At 36.5% G+C, this 19,366-nt stretch overlaps 2 protein-coding genes across 4 annotated transcripts in view; one reads left to right on the top strand and one right to left on the bottom strand.

Moving 5' to 3' along the window:
* LOC131782547 (DNA excision repair protein ERCC-6-like) overlaps window positions 1-9,270 on the bottom strand; it is a 15,380-nt gene extending 6,110 nt beyond the window's left edge. Inside the window, exons 1-15 of the mRNA XM_059099289.2 lie at window positions 8,839-9,270; window positions 8,276-8,442; window positions 7,722-7,915; window positions 7,004-7,129; window positions 6,189-6,295; window positions 5,760-5,803; window positions 5,368-5,496; window positions 4,400-4,492; window positions 4,090-4,283; window positions 3,518-3,626; window positions 2,948-3,066; window positions 2,263-2,479; window positions 1,419-1,532; window positions 768-816; window positions 384-429 (exon numbers count right to left, since the gene is read on the bottom strand). Coding sequence (XP_058955272.2) covers window positions 384-429; window positions 768-816; window positions 1,419-1,532; window positions 2,263-2,479; window positions 2,948-3,066; window positions 3,518-3,626; window positions 4,090-4,283; window positions 4,400-4,492; window positions 5,368-5,496; window positions 5,760-5,803; window positions 6,189-6,295; window positions 7,004-7,129; window positions 7,722-7,915; window positions 8,276-8,442; window positions 8,839-8,959 — 1,829 coding nt within the window. The 5' untranslated portion in view covers window positions 8,960-9,270. The remainder of the gene's footprint in view (window positions 1-383; window positions 430-767; window positions 817-1,418; window positions 1,533-2,262; window positions 2,480-2,947; window positions 3,067-3,517; window positions 3,627-4,089; window positions 4,284-4,399; window positions 4,493-5,367; window positions 5,497-5,759; window positions 5,804-6,188; window positions 6,296-7,003; window positions 7,130-7,721; window positions 7,916-8,275; window positions 8,443-8,838) is intronic.
* On the top strand, window positions 9,109-19,366 carry LOC131782576 (SEC14-like protein 2). Of its 3 annotated transcripts, none has more exons than XM_066162157.1 (17): window positions 9,109-9,219; window positions 9,485-9,551; window positions 9,864-9,939; window positions 11,100-11,169; window positions 11,696-11,739; window positions 12,387-12,449; window positions 13,080-13,173; window positions 13,406-13,500; window positions 13,783-13,858; window positions 14,255-14,274; window positions 14,678-14,738; window positions 15,006-15,089; window positions 15,468-15,571; window positions 15,848-16,005; window positions 16,832-16,922; window positions 17,550-17,622; window positions 18,468-19,366. In XM_066162157.1, the coding sequence occupies exons 3-17, from the start codon at window positions 9,898-9,900 to the stop codon at window positions 18,578-18,580; spliced, it is 1,188 nt and encodes a 395-aa protein (XP_066018254.1). In that variant the 5' UTR covers window positions 9,109-9,219; window positions 9,485-9,551; window positions 9,864-9,897; the 3' UTR covers window positions 18,581-19,366. The 3 variants fall into 3 exon arrangements, with proteins under 3 accessions (XP_066018254.1, XP_066018252.1, XP_066018253.1); XM_066162155.1 differs by having other exon boundaries at window positions 15,465-15,571; XM_066162156.1 differs by having other exon boundaries at window positions 9,140-9,219; window positions 9,374-9,551; window positions 15,465-15,571.

Below are 19,366 nucleotides of genomic sequence, written 5' to 3'. Positions count from 1 at the left end.
AATCTTTTCTTTTGGCCTAAACACTGAGTGCTGCAACACTAGGTTACATTAAACCTTGACAATCTATACACTACTTGGGACAAGTTTCCACTGAACATGAAAACTTATCAAAAGTTTGTGATTGACTAAGTCCTCACCTTGATGAATTTCAGGTTTTTTTTACAATACGTTTGTACAACGGAATAAATCAATTTCCCCTGGTTCAAAAATAATGCAATTCCCGTCACAACAGTAACTCCTTGATCATTCGCCCTCTAAAACAGACACCTCCCTGAGGTGGAAATATGTCTAAAACTAATCGGCTCATTCCCTCGATAAATCGCACTTTACCCCCCTTCCCTAAAGAAAAACCTTCCCAAAAAAAAAAAACCCTAGTATTGTACCTGTCTACGGCTTGGGCATCTGAGGCGGGATTCCAGCTCGGGTCAACTGAGGAAACAAGAATTATTTGTCAATAATGCGCCATGTTTGAACGGATTTGTTTTGAAATACCGTGTGTCTAATTTGAAGATTTAAAAATTTGGCGTGAAACAAAAATGTCAAAGCGAGTCCGAGAAGTAGACACCAGAGTTTGTGGGGGTTGATTCCTCTGTCTTACGCTGAATTTCAAAATGTCAGAACTGGATCGGTTCAATAGTTCATTCTCTAGATAATCATACCAAGGTCTACTGTTTAACGCTACATCTAAACATTTTTACACCGAACTATTTGGCGGATAATCGATTCGGAATCACTTAGAAGTCTTGGTACAAACGTTGAATACTCACAGATAACCACACGATCGGCAGAGGTCAGTGTTATTCCAACGCCACCGACCTGCAGAAAAGGAGCAGTTGAAATATTTTAAATATTTTAGGATATAAATAAAAGTTGATCAATAGAAGTTTAAAAAGCAGACTTTTAAAGCGTTAGTACATAAGACCCCGACGAAGCTTTGCGACTCAAAATGGAAAATTGTGTCCAAATTCGGATTCTAGCGTCCAAAATCGAACACTGGAGTCTAAAATGATCAGACACTAGTGTCCATAATTGCATACTTATGTCCAAAATAAGACACTAACATCTAAAATCGGATACTAGTGTCTAAATCGAACACTAATGTCTAAACTTGGACACAAGTGTCTAAAAGCAGACACTACTGTCCAAAATCGGAGGCTGTTCTTCAAAATCGGGCACCAGTGTCCAGAATTAGACACTTGTATCTAAAATGTTTCCAAAATCGGACACAAGTGCTTGAAATCTGACACTAGTGTCTAAAATCGGATATTTGTGTCTAAAATCGGACACTAGTATTTTAAATCGCACAGTAGTGTTTAAAATTGACCGGAAGTGTCCAAAAACGGACACAAGTATCCGGGATTGGTGTTTCCGTCCGAAAACTGATGCAGGTATCTGAAATCTGAGCATACTCCACAGACCTGTGTTGTGAGAAGGAAGCATGTGTAAGAAGAATCAGTCTGGAATGTGTTGATAAGATGCTGCCGTTCAGCTGTACTTGTTATGGTGCCATCGATACGAATAACCTTGTGTCCCTGAGGATAAAATACCTCAATGTTTGTAACAGTTTGTAACTGGGATCACATATGTTATTAAGACTTATTTTTAGTATCCAGACCTTAAGGACAAGTTTGACTACAAGTGCAATTGAATTCCAATTTTAAGGGAAATATTTAGGACGCTAATATCTCGTAAAGCTTTATTATAGCCTTAATAATGAATACAGTTTGCCAAATCATCGTCAGCAAAATTTGACTCAAAATGTTGAGGGTTCCCGCGTTTTTCCCGCCGACGCAGGTTCGCGCACGATTACTGTTTCTCAGCCGGGAAACATAGATTTCGTAGTCGTATTCGTCAAAGAATGTAAAGTTGCCTCATGCAATAAACTCTGTGCGGCCCGATGGTGATTGTGTCAAAGAGCTTTCTACACTTTGATCCTTCTGCAAATCCATAACGTTTTGAACTTGGAAAAAAAAAACTTAAAGAGCGATTGACAGCCAAGATAGAAAAAGCATCAACAGAATTTATTTAACTTCAACAGGAACAGGTAGAATTAAGAAAGATTAAGCTTGTTCGCCAACGTCAAATTTGGTTTACGTGTCCCCTTATTAAAGCAAAATGAAATAGAAACTGAAAGCAGTAAAACAAGATATAAAATACCTTGAATATACTATGTATCCCCGTTTTTTTCTAACTTGAGTAGCCACACCTTGGTTCAAGAAAACTAAACTAAAGAAAACATGCACAGAAATTTTCCCGACCTACCCTATGAGTGATAACCCGTTGAACAATGTCCAGCATCTTTCTTGATTGACTGAACACCAGACACCTGTGGCCCTCAGCCTTGAGATTGTCCAACAGGGACACCAAGAACACCATTTTCCCTGACTCCTGTGTCAGCACCTTATCTGAGGGCCCCAGGCCTTTTGGTTGAGTGGCAAATGATCTGGAATCGTCTTCATCAGCGTCCATTTCCACCAGTCTGAAATGTAAAGCTTGTTTGTAATTCATAGAATAAAACAAATTTGACGTTTGCGTAGTGAAGTCGGTGTACAAAGATAGGTAAACATTTTTTAATGCACAAGCTTTCAAAGCCTTTATTAAAAGTTAACTTCATTGCGCGCCCACCTCCTGGGAACTGGGAGAAAAAAAAACTGCACTGGGTACTACGCATAACGATATTTTCACCAACATGCATCAGTCTTGTTTCACAAAATGTCTTGTAACATCTATGAAAACAAGCGTCTTTTTGGTAGTTTTGTTTTCTTATGTAACTGTCTGTTGTTGACCGTTACACTCAACTCCTTCTCTACCATTTTATTTTTCAAGATTTTGTTTTGGGAGAGTGAACGACTTTTACATGAGGCCAGCTCGGAAGCCCTTTTTCACTGTACATATAGGGACTTTTTTTAACAGCGGTAATAAGTTACTTTAAAATTGGAGAACAAACCTGGCCTGTTCATCCAAGCCGAGCTGCTCACAAGCCAGAGTAGATAACAGTCGAGGATGATCACAGATCTTCTTGAGCACATTCAACTCAGCCAATGGGGAACGAGTGCTCATTAACAGCTAAAAATATAATACCAATACACAATCTCCCTTCATATCGTTTATTCAAAAATAAAATCAAGCTGTTTAACGAGTTAAACAGTGTATGTAACAGCAGTATCAGTCGGCAATGTTAGTCATTTTCGTTAACTTTCAAGAAAAAAGTGATCTCTGACTAGTATGACATTTTGCAAAAATTAAATTAAACCTGAAAAATGTTTAATTTTACACGAATGGAAACTATTTCAATTATCTTACTTTGTTCATTCGTTCCGCTTTATGCCAATTTTTCTGTATTTGGTTTACGTTTTTCCGACTTCAGGTCGAGGTCGTTATTGTCAAATTTTTGCTAATTTTATGGATAATTTAGCGCTTAATTGACTAGGTGATGAGAGATTTTTTTACTAGTAATTATCTTACTGAAAAACTTGGCAGATAATTCTTTTAACCATCATATATCTGAAATGCATACCTCTTTCACTCTTTCCAGTCCTAGAAAGTCACTGTAGATTTTGATTTGACTTTCGGACATGTAGAGCCAGACAACAAAGTCGTTTTTCCTGGTTAACTCCTTAGGCATTCTATCAATTAAAGAGAACACAGATAAGGCAATGATCACTCTAAGTGACAGAGTTTATTGCAGAAAGCCTCTCAGAGTAGTTCCCCATGCGGCTGGTGGTGAATTTAAGTACCCTCGTCCCCAGATCCAGGCTCCCAGGCCTAAATAAATAACCTAAGACTAACCCAAAATTAACCCTTACTTGTCATCAGGTGACTGTTGTTGGGTTAGGGGAGGGGTGGGTGCGTAGTTGCACAGACGCTAAAATTTATCAGAAATGTAGAGGCATTTATTAGCTCTGTATTGACTGGGGAGACTGCAAACACAAAAATACATGGAGTAAGTAAAACGTAAATTGTTAAAAGGCGCGACCCGGTGATGGGTGGAAAATTCCCTTTATCGCCTTAACCAATCGCCTGAGCCGTCCTTTTGACCATCCATGACGGCTTTGCCATCACTTTCTCATTCACCTATGATCGTATTACCTTCTTATACTTCCTTCTTTATTTTCCTTATCCGATTCCTCTGATCCATCAACTTCATCGGGATTTTTGTTTTTCTTCTCTAGAACCATTGCTTTGGTTCGCCGCAGAAAATATGGCTCAATAAGTTTACGAAGACTTTCTGACATCTCCATCCCCATGCGTTTTTCATACGTTGTAGCATCTCTTTCTCTCGCCTGAAATCAGCGCAATTCAAAAACTTGACATCCTTGCGATTACTGCGTATCAAAAGGATTCAGCCCATGAAAATCTACTCATGGCATTTAACAGCTTGAAAACTCTGTAAACTAACCCGCACGATTGGGTCTTCGTATTCTTTCTTAAAGGTTCGTGATGTTCCCAGTAGCTTCCCCTCACATGCAAAGTCAAACAAGGCCCACATCTCCTGTGAATATAATAATAAAACTTTGTGGACTCGTGATTGTTGATTTTTTAAGCTTCTCGCGCGCTGATTGGCTCTTTGTTTCCTCTGTGTTCTGTTTGATTGTCTGTTACGTTGGTGTCTCGCCCACTGTTTCCTCTGTGTTCTGTTTGATTGTTTGTTACGTTAGTGTCTCGTGCACTATTTTCTCTGTGTTCTGTTTAATTGTCTGTTACGTTGGTGTCTCGCGAAATGTTTTCTCTGTGTTCTGTTTGATTGTTTGTTACGTTAGTGTCTCGTGCACTATTTTCTCTGTGTTCTGTTTAATTGTCTGTTACGTTGGTGTCTCGCGAAATGTTTTCTCTGTGTTCTGTTTGATTGTTTGTTACGTTAGTGTCTCGCGCACTGTTTTCTCTGTGGTCTGTTTGATTGTTTGTTACGTTAGTGTCTCGCGCGCTGTTTTCCTGTGTTCTGTTTGATTGTTTGTTACGTTAGTGTCTCGCGCAATGTTTTCTCTGTGTCCTGTTTGATTGTTTGTTACGTTAGTGTCTCGCGCGCTGTTTTCTCTGTGTTCTGTTTGATTGTTTGTTACGTTAGTGTCTCGCGCACTGTTGTCTCTGTATTCTGTTTGATTGTTTGTTACGTTAGTGTCTCGTGCGCTGTTTTCCTGTGTTCTGTTTGATTGTTTGTTACGTTAGTGTCTCGCGTAATGTTTTCTCTGTTTCCTGTTTGATTGTTTGTTACGTTAGTGTCTCGCGCGCTGTTTTCCTGTGTTCTGTTTGATTCTTTGTCACGTTTCTGTGTTCGAGAGTCGCAAAAAAAAAAAACAAAAACAAAAAACAATAATCATACTGAAAAGATTTTCCGAAATATTTTGAATTTCAAATGTATCGACTAACCCTCAAGTTGTTTTGTACTGGTGTCCCTGTTAGAATAAAATGATGTTTCGCAGGGATCAATCGAAGATTCTTTGCTGTCTTCGTTGCCGTGTTTTTTATTTTATGTCCTTCGTCCAAAATGATGTAATCCTGGAAAAAAGGAAAGGGAAAGTGATTTCACGCAAACAGTACTCATTTTAATGAAATGTAATTTTTTTCAGGGTTAGTGAGACTAAAAATTTGAATATCTTTCACCACGATCACAGGGGCTTCTTCTAAAAACGAAACAAACAACACAGACTCCGCAAAAAGCTGATAGTTGGATGGGGGGGGGGTGGCGATTAAAATTCTCAAAACAATAAATCAAGCATTTTAAAGAAAAGGTTTTCGGAAATAGAGGGTTTGTCACTTACCCATGTTAAGGCCCCCAAAGATTCATGGCTGGATACAATTAAACCTGAGGCCAAAAAGAGTCATTGTGAAATTGGAGGTGAAATGTCCTTGAGATGGTTATGAAAATCTCCCTCTAAACCTTAAATCAGGTAAATTAATGACTTCTTCCATTCTTGTATTTTCTATTCCTCTTTGTTACTTTCTAAACGTAAATCAAAAGCCTCAAACGGAGAGTTCATTGGGTTTCATGTGCGTTTGGAAATTTTCCCAGTTCCCTGCTGTTTTTTCCGTCCCCTCTCACCCTTTTTTCCCATTTTCCTCCACATTTGCAATGAGCCAGGAACAGGCTGTAATATTGAGATACATCTATTTTATCATTGAAGTTCTTAGATTCCTCAAAAAACAATCAATGACTGGCTAGTATAAAAAATTACACCAAAATAACAAACCATAGGTAGTTAAGCAAACTCCATTCCTTCTTTGTATTTTTTCCAGGTTTCGCATGCGTTCCTTCTTATTTGTCCCATGAAAGGCTCTAACACGAATTCCAGGGGCCCTTTTTGAAAAAAAACATATAACTCACTACAACCAAATTACCTCAAAAAGTAGATACAATAATCTTAAATACCCAACCATAAATAATTTTGTCCTCAGATTAATTTTAAAAACTGATGAAATTTGCCTCTGTGTGGAAAAAACTGCTTTGTTTGCCATGACTTGGGGATATGACCTCATCCTGTAACATCTAAGTTCTCGGAATGCCATAAGGTTTGGAAATCTGATCACGACTAGCATTGATATTATTGATTGAATTTCCCCTGTGCTTTGACCCTTTAACTTTCAGAGGTGAATAATGTGTAACTTCTCTCTATGATGTCCATACATTATCCAGCAAACAGGTAATGAGAATACTCAAACTCATCAGGGAGAAGTTTTTATCTTGATCTAACACCAAACTCTTGTAACTATTCTACAAGTAAATGTGTAGCAGCCAGAGAGGAGAATTAAGAATCAGATCTTGGGAGTTGAAGGGTTAACTCCTTAAGAGTGACTAGCATCCAGTTTCTCACAAAAGTTTCACCCCTGAATCAACAATAAAGGTCATGACAATAAAGGAAATGAAGCTCTTTAATATTAAACTATTCAAATTCTCATTTTAGTGCCATGGAAAATGTATAGAGAACAGTATGGAGATTATGCATACTGATGTTAGGGTGTATGAGTTCATAAGATGATGAGTAATACAATAACTCTTCTTCCCTACCATTTGCTGAACTCCTTTTCCCAGTTTGGCATCACTGACACTGGCATTACAATCAACACTTTTTTGATGAGCTCTGCATCAAACATCCCAGCAATGAATGATATCACTTGGATTGTCTTTCCCAGTCTGCAAATTAAAATGAATACCAAGATCTATCATCTCTTACTGATAATGCTTAACCCTTTGACCCCTAAAAGTGACAAACATCTAATTTCTTCTTTCAATATCACCCCTGAATCACACATAAAGGTCAGGAGAATGAAGGAAATGATCACCAGCTAAAGAGGCTCTTGATTGTTAAACAAATTCTCTTTGTCAGCACCTTAGGAAAAGTATAGAGAACAGTATGGAGAATATGCATACTGATGTTAAGGTGTGGAGGGTTAATGACCTTTAAATTATATTAATTCAAGATAATTGTCCTTAGTTTCAGATTACATTTCCTATTTTCATTTCATGTTATAATAGTAGCAGCCTTGAATCACAGTTTATACATTTATCCTGGAACTTGCAGAAGGGATTAACATGAAACTTTTTTTAACAATTTCATCACATCATCCATCAAACAGGTAATGAGAACAGATGATGTTATCGGCTGGCGGTAGTGGTCTTGATATAACACTAACTTCTCTGAACTAATTTGCAAGGGAATATGTAGGAGCTACAAGAGAGAATAACTATTTAAATATTGGGAGCTAAATGATCATGATGTGCTTACCCCATATCATCACCAAGAATGCCTCCCATGCCTTTCTGGTAAAGATTCCAGAACCAGAGGACACCATCCAGTTGATATGGATACAAAGATTGGTAAATCTCAGCTGGTAAAGAAAAGCCATCACCTACTTCACACATTCCATCATCCTCTTCATCTTCTTCATCTTCTTCCTGTTTATACCTTTCTATAGCTTCCTAAGTCACAAATGTTCAGAAGTTTTTTTCAACAAACAGACATTTTGAAAAAACAAACAGCTACTGTAAAAGAACTGGTTCAATGTCAGTATGCACCTACCCCTCCCCTGACCCAACAATAGTTAACTGATGACAGGTTAGGATCTATGTTGGGTTAGGGGAGGGGTAGGTGTTCAGTTGCTCAGATAATGACATTGATCTGAAGACTACAACAACTTCTGGTACACTGTGACATCTACCAATCAACTCTAAACAAGACAGTGCAGACAAAAGATCTGTGGTAAACTCTGTACCCGCAAAAAAAAAAACTCTCAAACAAGAAACCTTTTTTGAAAGGCCTCATATCATATGAAACTTAACCTTGATTTTTTCAATCCTTCTGAGAAGTTTTTCAGATTCAAATATTGCACAAGCTTTCTCAAACAACTGAAGAGCTCGTTCAAGGTGTCCCTGTCTTCCTAACTCTTTGCCTTTTTGGATAAAACGGTTGTACCGTAACTTGTCCTCCTCATTATCATCTGAGTGATCTGAAAAACAGAAGATGTTTATAAATATGAAATGGTGGATTTGGGTAAGAACACGGTTTTGTTGTGTCACTTTGTGCACGTGCTAAAAAGTGTTTACTTTTTAAAATGAGGCTTTGAAAACGGGGTTTCTTTCATGGAGGTTCTGCTGAAATCTAGACTGGTGACGGCTCTACTTAACCTCTAATTTCGTTCGAAGATTTTTTGTCATCTAAAATATCTAATTTTTGGAAAGATCCTCACCATTAGCTCGTTATGCCCCCTCCCCCCTGAGGGATATTGAATACAAGCAATTCATAAGCTTAGATCGCCTGAAAAATTAGCCATCGTTATTATTTCAAAACGAATTAGCAAAATGCAAGCGTATAATTCAAAGCTATCTGAATGAAAACGAATAACCTGAGATAGAAGGTCTGTACTGTTTCTCCTCCTCTGCTTCATGTGTTGTCTCCTGGTGGATGCTAAGGCCTTTTAGCAGCTCTTTGGTAGCATTTAGCTCTTCATTGTAGTTAGCTTCCATCTCTCAGATCATTTAAAACATTATAAGGTGAATAAACAGAAAAGGTTCGAGAATCTGGGAACGCTCCTGTTTGAAGATGGCGCCAATGTATTTCCTCGCACGTGACTTGTTGCAGGCCGGGAGGACTGAGGATGAACTTTTGTTTTGTTTTTTACCACTCTTAAATAGAAGAAACCCATACATTTAAATGATCGTCATTGCCAAAGAAGAATATTATGAGGTTTTGTGGCGTTATTTTTGATCGTTTGTGATCACTGCACGTAAGTCAGAAGCCATAATCACGACCTTGCCTTGTTAATCTAAATGTACGTAGGTAACCCACGTAACCCACATCCAAATTACTTATATAACTAACTCAAAAACAGATTGTTAATGTTTCACCGAAGGATGAGGTTTCCATCAATTGTTTTTCAGTGGAGCATGGATGACATCAAAACCCTCGAGATTAGTTATATAATTTATCTCGAAGGTTCTTTATTAATCGCGAAAAGATGAGATTTTCTTCAATTGTGTTGATGTTATCAGGTGTGTTCGCCATCAAAAGCTAACGGCGAAAACTTGGCTAAATTAGAAGGAACCTCTTCACTTCAAGGTGAGCTGAAATAGTCCAGTTTCCTCTCGATCGATCGGGAATTTGCAAATTTTTCAGATTTTCGCAGCTTGTCATTTCTGACGTAGTCAAACGTTATTTATTAGATGTTCCCTCATTCGTTCAGTAGCATTATATATGTCAGGTAGTTTTACTTGCTATTTGATATGAATGTTCAATTCGCCCTCAGGTTTCTTAGTTTCCCTTCCAGTGCAATGACTTTCAATGTGATCCATTTTTTAATCGATCAAAACCTACGTCGTCCAAAATTTACACGATCTAGTTGTTATTTGCTCATTATGTATTTTTTTTAAGTTATTTCTTTGAAGCGGCACCTGAAGTTTCCTCAATGGACAATCTCACGCAAGAACAGCAAGAGATTTTAGACAAAGTTAGTTGATATATATACTTAACAATTTATAGCTGTATTCAACAGTCCAGATATAAATGATCTGCGCATTTAGAATATTTATTTACAGTATAGAGGTCTGAGAAGTCGGAGCATTCCGTATCCTATTAATTTATGGCCTAAATAACCTGTAAACCTTCAACTCCGTGGTTTGTACTCCCATAATTCCAGTGCGATACTCTGTAATCTCTATTCCGAATATCCCATAATCTGTTTATTTTTTTCTTCAAGTATCCTGTATGCTGTTAATTTTTCACCCAAATATCCTTTATACCCATAACCCCTAGTGGGGCCTCAATATAGATATGTAAGTTGAAGAAAGGATAAAAAGAATGATACTGTAAACCTGAAAGTAATGCTTCATAACAGAATAAAACAATAAAATACTGACTGCAGAAAATTTAACAAATAGATTCCCCATTGCCCCAGCAGTAGTAATAGATCACTGATGATGTCAAAATGTGGTAAGAACAAAAATTTGCATCTGAAGTGCAGCTGAGTGTGTCCTGATGTTCCCACCATGTTTTGAGATCATTTGGGATGTATCACTGTTCAGACCCTCAGCATGGAATCTATTTGTTTTATGTGATAAAAAAATGCTTTTGTACTAACATCATCTGTGTCTGTTCTCCAAAAGATCATGGCAAAGAATTGATGCTTGTATAATTTAGCTCATCAAATAAAAAAAAATTTTGTAATAGGACAGGACTAAACAGAGAACACACAAAATGAAACAGCAATCTTTTCTACTCATTTACAGAGTGTTATTCATGATACAGTTTTAAGTTGTTGTTGCATAAGTTAGCTTTCATTGGCTTTTGATCGGACACCATCTGCTTGAAAGAACATGAGTCAATTTAAAATGGACTCAGTTTTGGAAATGGCAAACAGTTGGATCACAGGAACCTACTGTAAGGACTAAGAGAAGTTTAAAATGCGACCACGAACTGCCATTTAAATCATTAGGATTTGTTAATATTTAATTTTAGGTCAATATTATCTTACCAGATAAATTTGTACCTGTCAGAGAAACACTATAGGAAATAATGTTATCTTTTCCTAGACACATGTTTTATATTACCTTCTGCAATTGATATAGTGAATCACTTTCTAATCATTTCCATTTTTTAACTATTTTCCAGTTTCGTGTTTGTGTCAGCGATATTTGTCAGCCAAATCATGATGATCACTTTTTGTTACGATGGCTTCGAGGTAGGTGTAGAATTCTTAAAAAGCTACATCTACCAAGAGGATGCAATCATTAAAATAAATTAAACAAAAAATAATTTAACAAAAATAACAGAGCCAAAAAAAAGCCCCCCCCCCCCACTCAAAAATTTTCTGCGCAGTTCCTGGAGATGATTATTACAATTCCATTATGTTGAGATTGTGATAGTTCTTCTCATAGAAATAATGATAATGGTGATGATGATTTATCAAACTTAATGTGATAATTGTTCAGGAAGCATGCTTCACAAGTTGTCGTCAGACACAACTATTTTGTAAAAGTTAAAAGGATCAAGTTAAAATCTGTAGAATGTAAAGGAAAGTTTTGGAAACTTTTCCAGAAAAGTCAAAATACAGTATCATTGCATACTGTGACATCAAACAATGCAAGCTTAGGAAAAGGATTCATTTTCGAAATTATCGTTTGTTTGATTTAAACTAGTATTGCAGTTTTCAAGTCATTCTGCATCAGTAAGACTTAATATACTTGTTTGTCATTTTTTACTGACAGCAAGAGATTTCAGTGTAGAAAAAGCAGAATTCATGCTGAGAGAGGTGATGAATACATTTTGTTGTAATTTGCTCTGGATAGATAAGATAATTTTTGTCAAAGAAAGTCATATAACATATGTAATGAGTAAGGAACAAAGGAAACTTGTCAGATGTTCTGCCAACTTTCTAAGCCTTTGACCCCTCAGTGTGTTTGGCACCTACTTTTAATTTCTCTCTCTACAACGTCACCCTGAATCACGGGAGTAAAGGAAATGATCGCCAACTAAAGGAGCTTTTGATTGTAAAACAAATTCTCCTTGTCAGCACTTAAGGAAATTTATGGAACAAAGTATAGAGATTATGCATACTGATGTTTGTGTGTGAAGGATTAAATCTGAAAAGAACTTATTGGCAATCTCAAGGCCATGAACAAGATTCTTATGTGACAATTGTCTTTCAACTTGCAATGGTCAGCCCTATATTGAAAGTGATTTGTTTACAGTTATCTTAAGAAAGGTTGATGTTTTTTTAAGTGAAATAAATTGTTTTGCTTATAGATATCTGCACTTATATGTATCTTAATTCTGAAAATTGAAAGTTCTCAAATTACTTCAATTTTTTTAATTAGGACATTTAACTGTTCAGTGAAAGTGATAAAAAATTATAATTTAGTTAGGTTAGTAAATTGACAGGTGCCCTTTTTTCATCAGAGCATGAATGTACGCAGGCAGATGAAGCTTGACACTTTGGTGGAAACCTACAAAGTTCCAGAAGTCAGTTAAATTCAATTTAAGTAGTAAATCATTCAGCAAAATTACACTTACTGTCTTTAACAATTGTTATGATAACATTGGTGAGGAGACACATTGGCCAAATGGTCAGTGCACTAGATTCCGGGTTTAGAGGTCTGGGTTCCAGACCTGGCAGGGTCAATGTGTTGTGTTCATGGGCAGGACACTAGACTCTCATGGTGCTTCTCTCCACCCACGGGTATTAACTCTTTAACTCCCAAGATCTCACTAGTAATTCTCCTTACTGTCTGCCAAACAATTCATATGATGTTAGTTTGGAGAATTTGGAATTGGATCAACTAATAATCCCTTAATTGATATTTTCTTTACTCTCATTACTTGTTTGCTTGATATTGTACTGATAGCGTAAGGAGAAATTCTCTTTAGGTCACTTGTGGGACTTAAAAGTGTCCTGGCAAATTATCAGGGAAGCCTGGTGAAATGTTGGGGGGTAGCCTTGTGATGAACTGGCATCCCATCAAGGGGGAAGTAGTAATACTCCTAGCTGCTTCATGTCAAGGAAACCAACATAATCTGCAGCTGGGTGGGAAATTTGGCTAACATTATTAAATGACTTCAATTTTCCAAGATAGAAATCATTATTCTTGACAGGTATTGTCAAAATATTATCCAGGAGGGCACTTTGGTTTTGATAGAGAGGGCACTCCAGTTTTCATTGATCCAATTGGACAAATTGACTTTAGAGGTATATTTTTCTCTTGTTATTTACTTAGAATTTTATTAAATTTTATGACTGTATTCAGTAATCTGTATCAAGGTTGAACAAAGAACAAAAATTAACAAGATATTTGGGTACACTGTATTTTTTCACACTCACACAATACCAGTTTGGATAAACAGTATTTCTTTTGCTATCAAACTCAACTTTCAGCCTAACATTATAGATATCTAATTATCTAATTAATATGTTATTTCAGGGTTGCTGGCTTCTGTAAAGAAAAATGAAATTATCAGATTCAAAGCTTACTTAGCTGAATACACACTGTTCCTATCCAGGCAACAATCTTCCAAGGTATGAATAGTTTTCTCTTTCTTTTTTCCTAATAAAAATCCAAGCAAACTGAACATACTCATTAAAAATCCCTAACTAAACCCAAAAATGGTTCATTATGTCATCAAAACCTAATACAGTGAGTCAGAGTAGTTTGAATTTAAAAGTCTATCCTCTAGTATTTATCAGGTTAAGACTTTTCTGGTGATCAGCCTGTGTGAAATGAGATGGTTGGTAATTAGTTGAAATGTTTTGCTGGTGACTGTTTAAGAGCCCTGATTTTACTCTATGTCTGTCTCTTAGCTTGGTAAACACATTGATCAGGTTGTGATGGTGATGGACATGGAGGGACTTGGACTGAAACATCTTTGGAGGCCAGGTTCGTGAGCAAAATTCAGGCAGTAAATGTAAAAAAAAACAAGTGGGAGATGTGATAGCCAAAAAGCCCAACAGTTTCTCCATAGGCCTAATACTTGCTGCAAAAAATCTTGGTTTTTTTTCTTTTTTGGCTGTGTTCTATTTTCAAGATTGTTATTTATAGTATTGATAGTCAAACATGAAAAAATATCATTGATGAAACTACTCTGTAGTCCAGTAGTGAAAAAATATTCAAGACATTCAGCTCTCATTCATATCACAAATCAGCTGAGGTCATGTGAGGTGCTTCCTTTTTAAACATTCCGTCTAGAGAACTTCCTCATCTCTCTGGAGTTGTTATTTTCTCTTGATTTTATTTTTGTATTTTCTAAGTTCCTAATTTTTTACCTTATTTCAGGTGTCACGCTTTTCAATAAAGTAAGTATGATTTTTGCATTTTCTTACATTTTCTTAGTTCTTGATATTTTACCTTATTTCAGGTGTCATGCTTTTCAATAAAGTAAGTATGATTTTTGCATTTTCTTACATTTTCTTAGTTCTTGATATTTTACCTTATTTCAGGTGTCATGCTTTTCAGCAGAGCTTCATTATTGCACTGTTTCTCCTGAAAAGTGTGTTACAAATGCTAAAATGGTGTATTTAACTTTAGAGCTTTATATTCAGAGATTGTGTTAGTGCTGCAGCGTAAACTGTACAATTTTAAATTTTCCTATATTTTTAAGCTGTGGAACACCAACAAGAATGGAAAATTTATTCTAAAATATTTCCCAAATGTAAATAAATGTCTTTAGTAACCCTGAAGTGCAACTTTCTTTCACAGATTACAGCATTTTATGAAGATAACTACCCAGAAATGATGAAGAATATTCTTGTCATTAATGGTAAGTTTCTTCACCTCTCTTGTTGTGAATTTTATGTAAAACAGAGATTCTTTATAGTTCTGCTCTTCAACTATTCAACCAGCCTTTACACTTGCCAATTTCTTGTTGAAAACTTCATTCAAGAGGTCAAACCTGAGATTTAGTTCTCTGGTGAAACTTCGTAAGATTGCTTATTCAAATTAGAAAGACCACTCCAGGTTTGTGCTACACTGTTAGTAATTAAGTAAATTTTCTAGCAGTTAAAAGGATTTGTTCATTTTATTTCAGCACCCAGGATATTCCCAATAGCATATGCTTTAGTAAAACCATTTCTTAATGAAGTGACAAGAAACAAAGTAAAAATACTGGGAGGTATGAAGTTTCAACATTTGTTTGTTTAAAATATAGGGGAAGGCACAGTTATTTTGTATAAGCACAAGGGACATGTTTAGTAGCCAACATAGAGTTCTTTGGATAGTATGTCTTCCTCTCCAGTCAGGCTGTTAGAGGTTATTCTTAAGATGTTTTTTAGGGATTACTACCAAATTGTGGCTCACCTTGTGGGATAGCTTGTCTTTGTTTATCTGCCTTCCTCTGTGTTCATCAGTCTGCCTGCCGGTCTGTCTACCTGCATCTATTATTTCTGGCTATTTCTCTGTTTGTCTGCAAGTGCCTTTCTGACCCTGGTAGACTCCAACCAACCATTTGCAGAGCAGGTTCTAATAATAATTGTGATAAAATTTATAGTAGATTGGAAAACTGAGCTTCTGGAGTATATTGATAAAGACAATCTGCCAGAATATTATGGAGGCACCTGCAAAGATCCTGATGGAGATCCATTGTGCAGATCAAAGGTAGGTTCCAAAAGTTTCCAATCTTAAAACCTGCAAGGGTTCCCATCTGCAGAGTCTAAATTATTCTTTTCACAAAAGTTGTCTGTTTGTACTTCAGGTTGTCAGAGTTTATTTTAGCTCAGCCCCCCTTAAATATGAGAGTTGTATCATGCAGCTTACTGAGGTCACAGTTTCTACAAACTGAGTTAGTTTTTCTTCTTTAAAATTTTAAAAGCTATTTTATAGAGATCAACTTTAGTGTTTCTGTTAACTAACTCTTAATTTGCTTGTTTCTAGATATGTTATGGTGGTGACGTACCAGAATCTTATTACTGTAAAGGTTGTGACAAACCTGATACCTGGGCAGATGAACAGATGTATGAAGTTGGATGTGTCAAGCGAGGAACTGCTCTGAAACTGAGCTTTGAAGTTGATGCACCAGGCAGTATTCTAAGGTATGCATCTCATGGATACTTAAAATAATTTCTCACTTATATGATTGTTAATTGAATCTTTCTGCCAAGTTGAGTAAGGTAAATTCATCAACATCCTTCTCTTCCTGATACAATTGTTGTTCTTTTAATGTATGATATTTTCAAAAATACTCATTGATATGCATGGTGTACATTTGAAGGCATCATAGCACCGCAAGATCCTCCATCCCTTCCCACCCACCTAACTCCCCCCCCCCTTGCACATTTCAGAAAGTTAGATTCTCTGAACTAGAATATAACTTTAGAATAGAAATCTTGTTTGTTCTTTATTTCAGTGTGTACCAAACGGCCTATTTTATTTAAATGTGTAAAGTGCAAGGGAATGAATAGTGTTATCTTTAACAGTCAAGCACTAGCCACATGCACCTTTCAAGTACCTATTTTAATCCCTGGCCTCTTGTCATATAAATAAAGGGGGTAAGTTTCTAAAGAAACTGTGGTGCTGTGTCGGTGGGAAAGTATAGCAGGTAATTTAGTGTTGACAACTGAGTTGAAAACGTAAATTGGCTATCGTAAAGGGTAAAAAAGCTGACGTTTCGAGTGTTAGCCCTTCGCCAGAGCGATAACACAGTATCAATCCCTAGGGGAACTCATCTCTCAAGGAATAACGAGGGAACATATCATATGGAGGGATCTACTTCATGGGAGGAACCCGAGGGATCATTTGTCTCGAGGTGCCCCCTTCCCCCCCTTTGCGGGTTTCCCATTTTCCCCATCTTTGGCACGCAGTATTTACGAAAAAAGAAACTTTAGGTTCACAGTTTTGTTAATGTTGTGTGTCTTGTAGTTGGCAGTACAAGTCTGTGGACCATGACATTGGATTTGGTGTCTTCTATTCAGAAAAAAGCAGTAAACATTCCAAAGATTTGGAAGAAAAGGTGAGAATTTATTGTGAATCTTTTTTTTTTGGTTCATTTAACTCAACCAAGCCGTCGCAAGGAGCCACAAAACGAAATTTTGTAGAGGATAAATGCAGATTCTAGTTGATTGTATTGAACGATGCATTAAGGTGTTAGTTTTTTAAAATATACCTACTGTTACATGGATGATTGGAGCACCCAACAGATGCTCGAGGACGATGTCCCACGATGGATATAAGGAAAGGCCATCAGAAAAATCAAATCCTTTAATACACAAAGAATCAAAGAGTTTGGCAAACGATACGTCTCTCGGATAAGGATGATAAGCCGTAGGCCCTGTCTCCTGCATCGTTAAAAGAGCCATGCACTTTTTGCTACGAGTGGGGAACGTAGCAACCGGTGTTGTGTTAATGTTTATACATCTCAAAGATCCATAAGTATTTTCTATATACTGGGGGGGGGCAATAAACGAAGGAAAACAAAGTCTCCTGATGAAGAGAGGGAGGAGTGTAAAAATTGCTTTTGTGGTACCTCGCTACTGTATTACTAGTACTCTACCCAATGAATATGCCGTATCCTCCCAACAAATTATGTTAGCTGCCTTATAGGAGGAATAGAAGATTAAAAAAATTTTTATTTCTTCAGATTCCAACAGAAAGACGGAACTGTCACTTGGTTCAAGAGGAAGGTTCTCTTCTCTGTGAGAAACCAGGCATTTGTAAGTGCTTTAGGCAATGAGACCAAAAACTTTATCAAGTACGAGCAGTTTTCCTACTTTTTCGACGCGCTTAATCAAATTTTTTCCGCTGAATTTTTTTCTGACTCGCCCAACGTACTTCGCTGAAAAGGAAGGACTACTTGTAGTCTAAACATTTCAGGCATTCCTTTTTGTATCACTTCGAGTACTTATTGGTTGGAGTGCATTACTTCTATGTGTCGTTAAACCAAAGCAATCACAATAGTGAATCAGAACAATCGGAATATATCTCAACGAGTCGTTGAGAACTCAAAATATAAACAAAGGAACTTCCTAAAGTGCGGCAAACTGTGAGAGACCGAGTTGCAATTTGTTTAATTTTACTTTGATTCATTTAGAGTGTGGCGCACAGTAAAGAAAAACCTAAGGAAACCCATTGGTAAAAACTCCCCCCCCCACCCTCCCAACCATTAAGATGCAAAACTAGTATCAATAGATTATCAAGGTTACAATATCTAGCCAATCACGACTTGGTCGTCCGCGTTTTCCCGCGCTTTACGCGGTTTGCTTTTTTTTCTCCACGAGTTCTCGTTGTATTGGTTCCTCAGGGTATTTTATCCAAATTACTTTCATTTTGGTCTAATGACAATTAATCAAAAAGTGCATAAAAGCTAAACCAACGCAATCCTACTTTTCTAAAATGTGTTAAAGACACTAAAGCCTTTCTCATCTTTAGAAGAATTTGATGACAAAGAAAATTGAAACTTTCTCAAGTGACATGGTCGCCCATATCTGTTTTATTTTTTAGTGCAGAACCATTCCTGTTGCTTCTTCAATCAAGGTTAATCATTTGAATTCTCTTTCAGATATTCTTCGTTTTGATAATTCATACAGTTGGACACGAAACAAAAAGATTTTCTACAATGTGACAATTGTCTATCCGTTGAAAGATTCAAACGGACATGTGGATGTATCTTGATTAACTCAGAATTCCAAGATTTATCATAAAACATTGTAAATCAGCAGTTTGTGGAAACATTTTACAGACTGAAGTTAAACGGGCCGTGAAGAGTTGCTCAGTTTATCGCTTTTACTCAAAGCTGTGAGACTCAACAGATAAACACCACAGCTATTTATATACTTTTAAATTTTCCTTGGTTTATGGTATAGAAAATGTTGTCGTTCATCGTAATTTTGTAGATAAATGAACGCTTAATCGTTCGTCTCGTAATGTAGAGTAAAACGTTGATATATTTCCTAGGTTTATCTATACATGTAAATATTTATTTATTGAATTATTTATTTGTTCCTCTACTTATCTATTTATTTAAATACCCTACCACTCGCTCCATACTGGATCAAAACTACGAAAGAAAATTAATGCTGACATGATTACCATTTACGAAATTTTAAACGATTGGAAAAGTTCAACAAGAATTCATGCATATGATCAATTTTGAAATTTTGGCAAAGAGGCAACATCCAATTTCCCGTATTTGCGAACAAAGCCAGCCAAGTTGTGATTCTGACAGCATTAAAAAATTTCGAGTAGCTAATATACCTTGTACCATTGGTGCGTGATATTTTCGTTTATTTAATTGTAGAAAAGGATAACAAATTTACAAATGTGTAGTATCGGGCAACTGTATCAATTGTTTATATTTATTTATCTATTTATTTAAGAAATTTTTACCTTATTTGAATCATAGATTGTAGTGTAACTTTTAGAAAGTTAACTTTTAATAAAAGTAGCTTTAAAAGTGAA

This window comes from Pocillopora verrucosa, chromosome 2 (assembly GCF_036669915.1).
Source record: "Pocillopora verrucosa isolate sample1 chromosome 2, ASM3666991v2, whole genome shotgun sequence".
Lineage (NCBI taxonomy): Eukaryota > Metazoa > Cnidaria > Anthozoa > Scleractinia > Pocilloporidae > Pocillopora > Pocillopora verrucosa.
The sequence above is the reverse complement of the archived record's forward strand: the minus strand, read 5'-3'. Positions and strand labels throughout refer to the sequence as shown.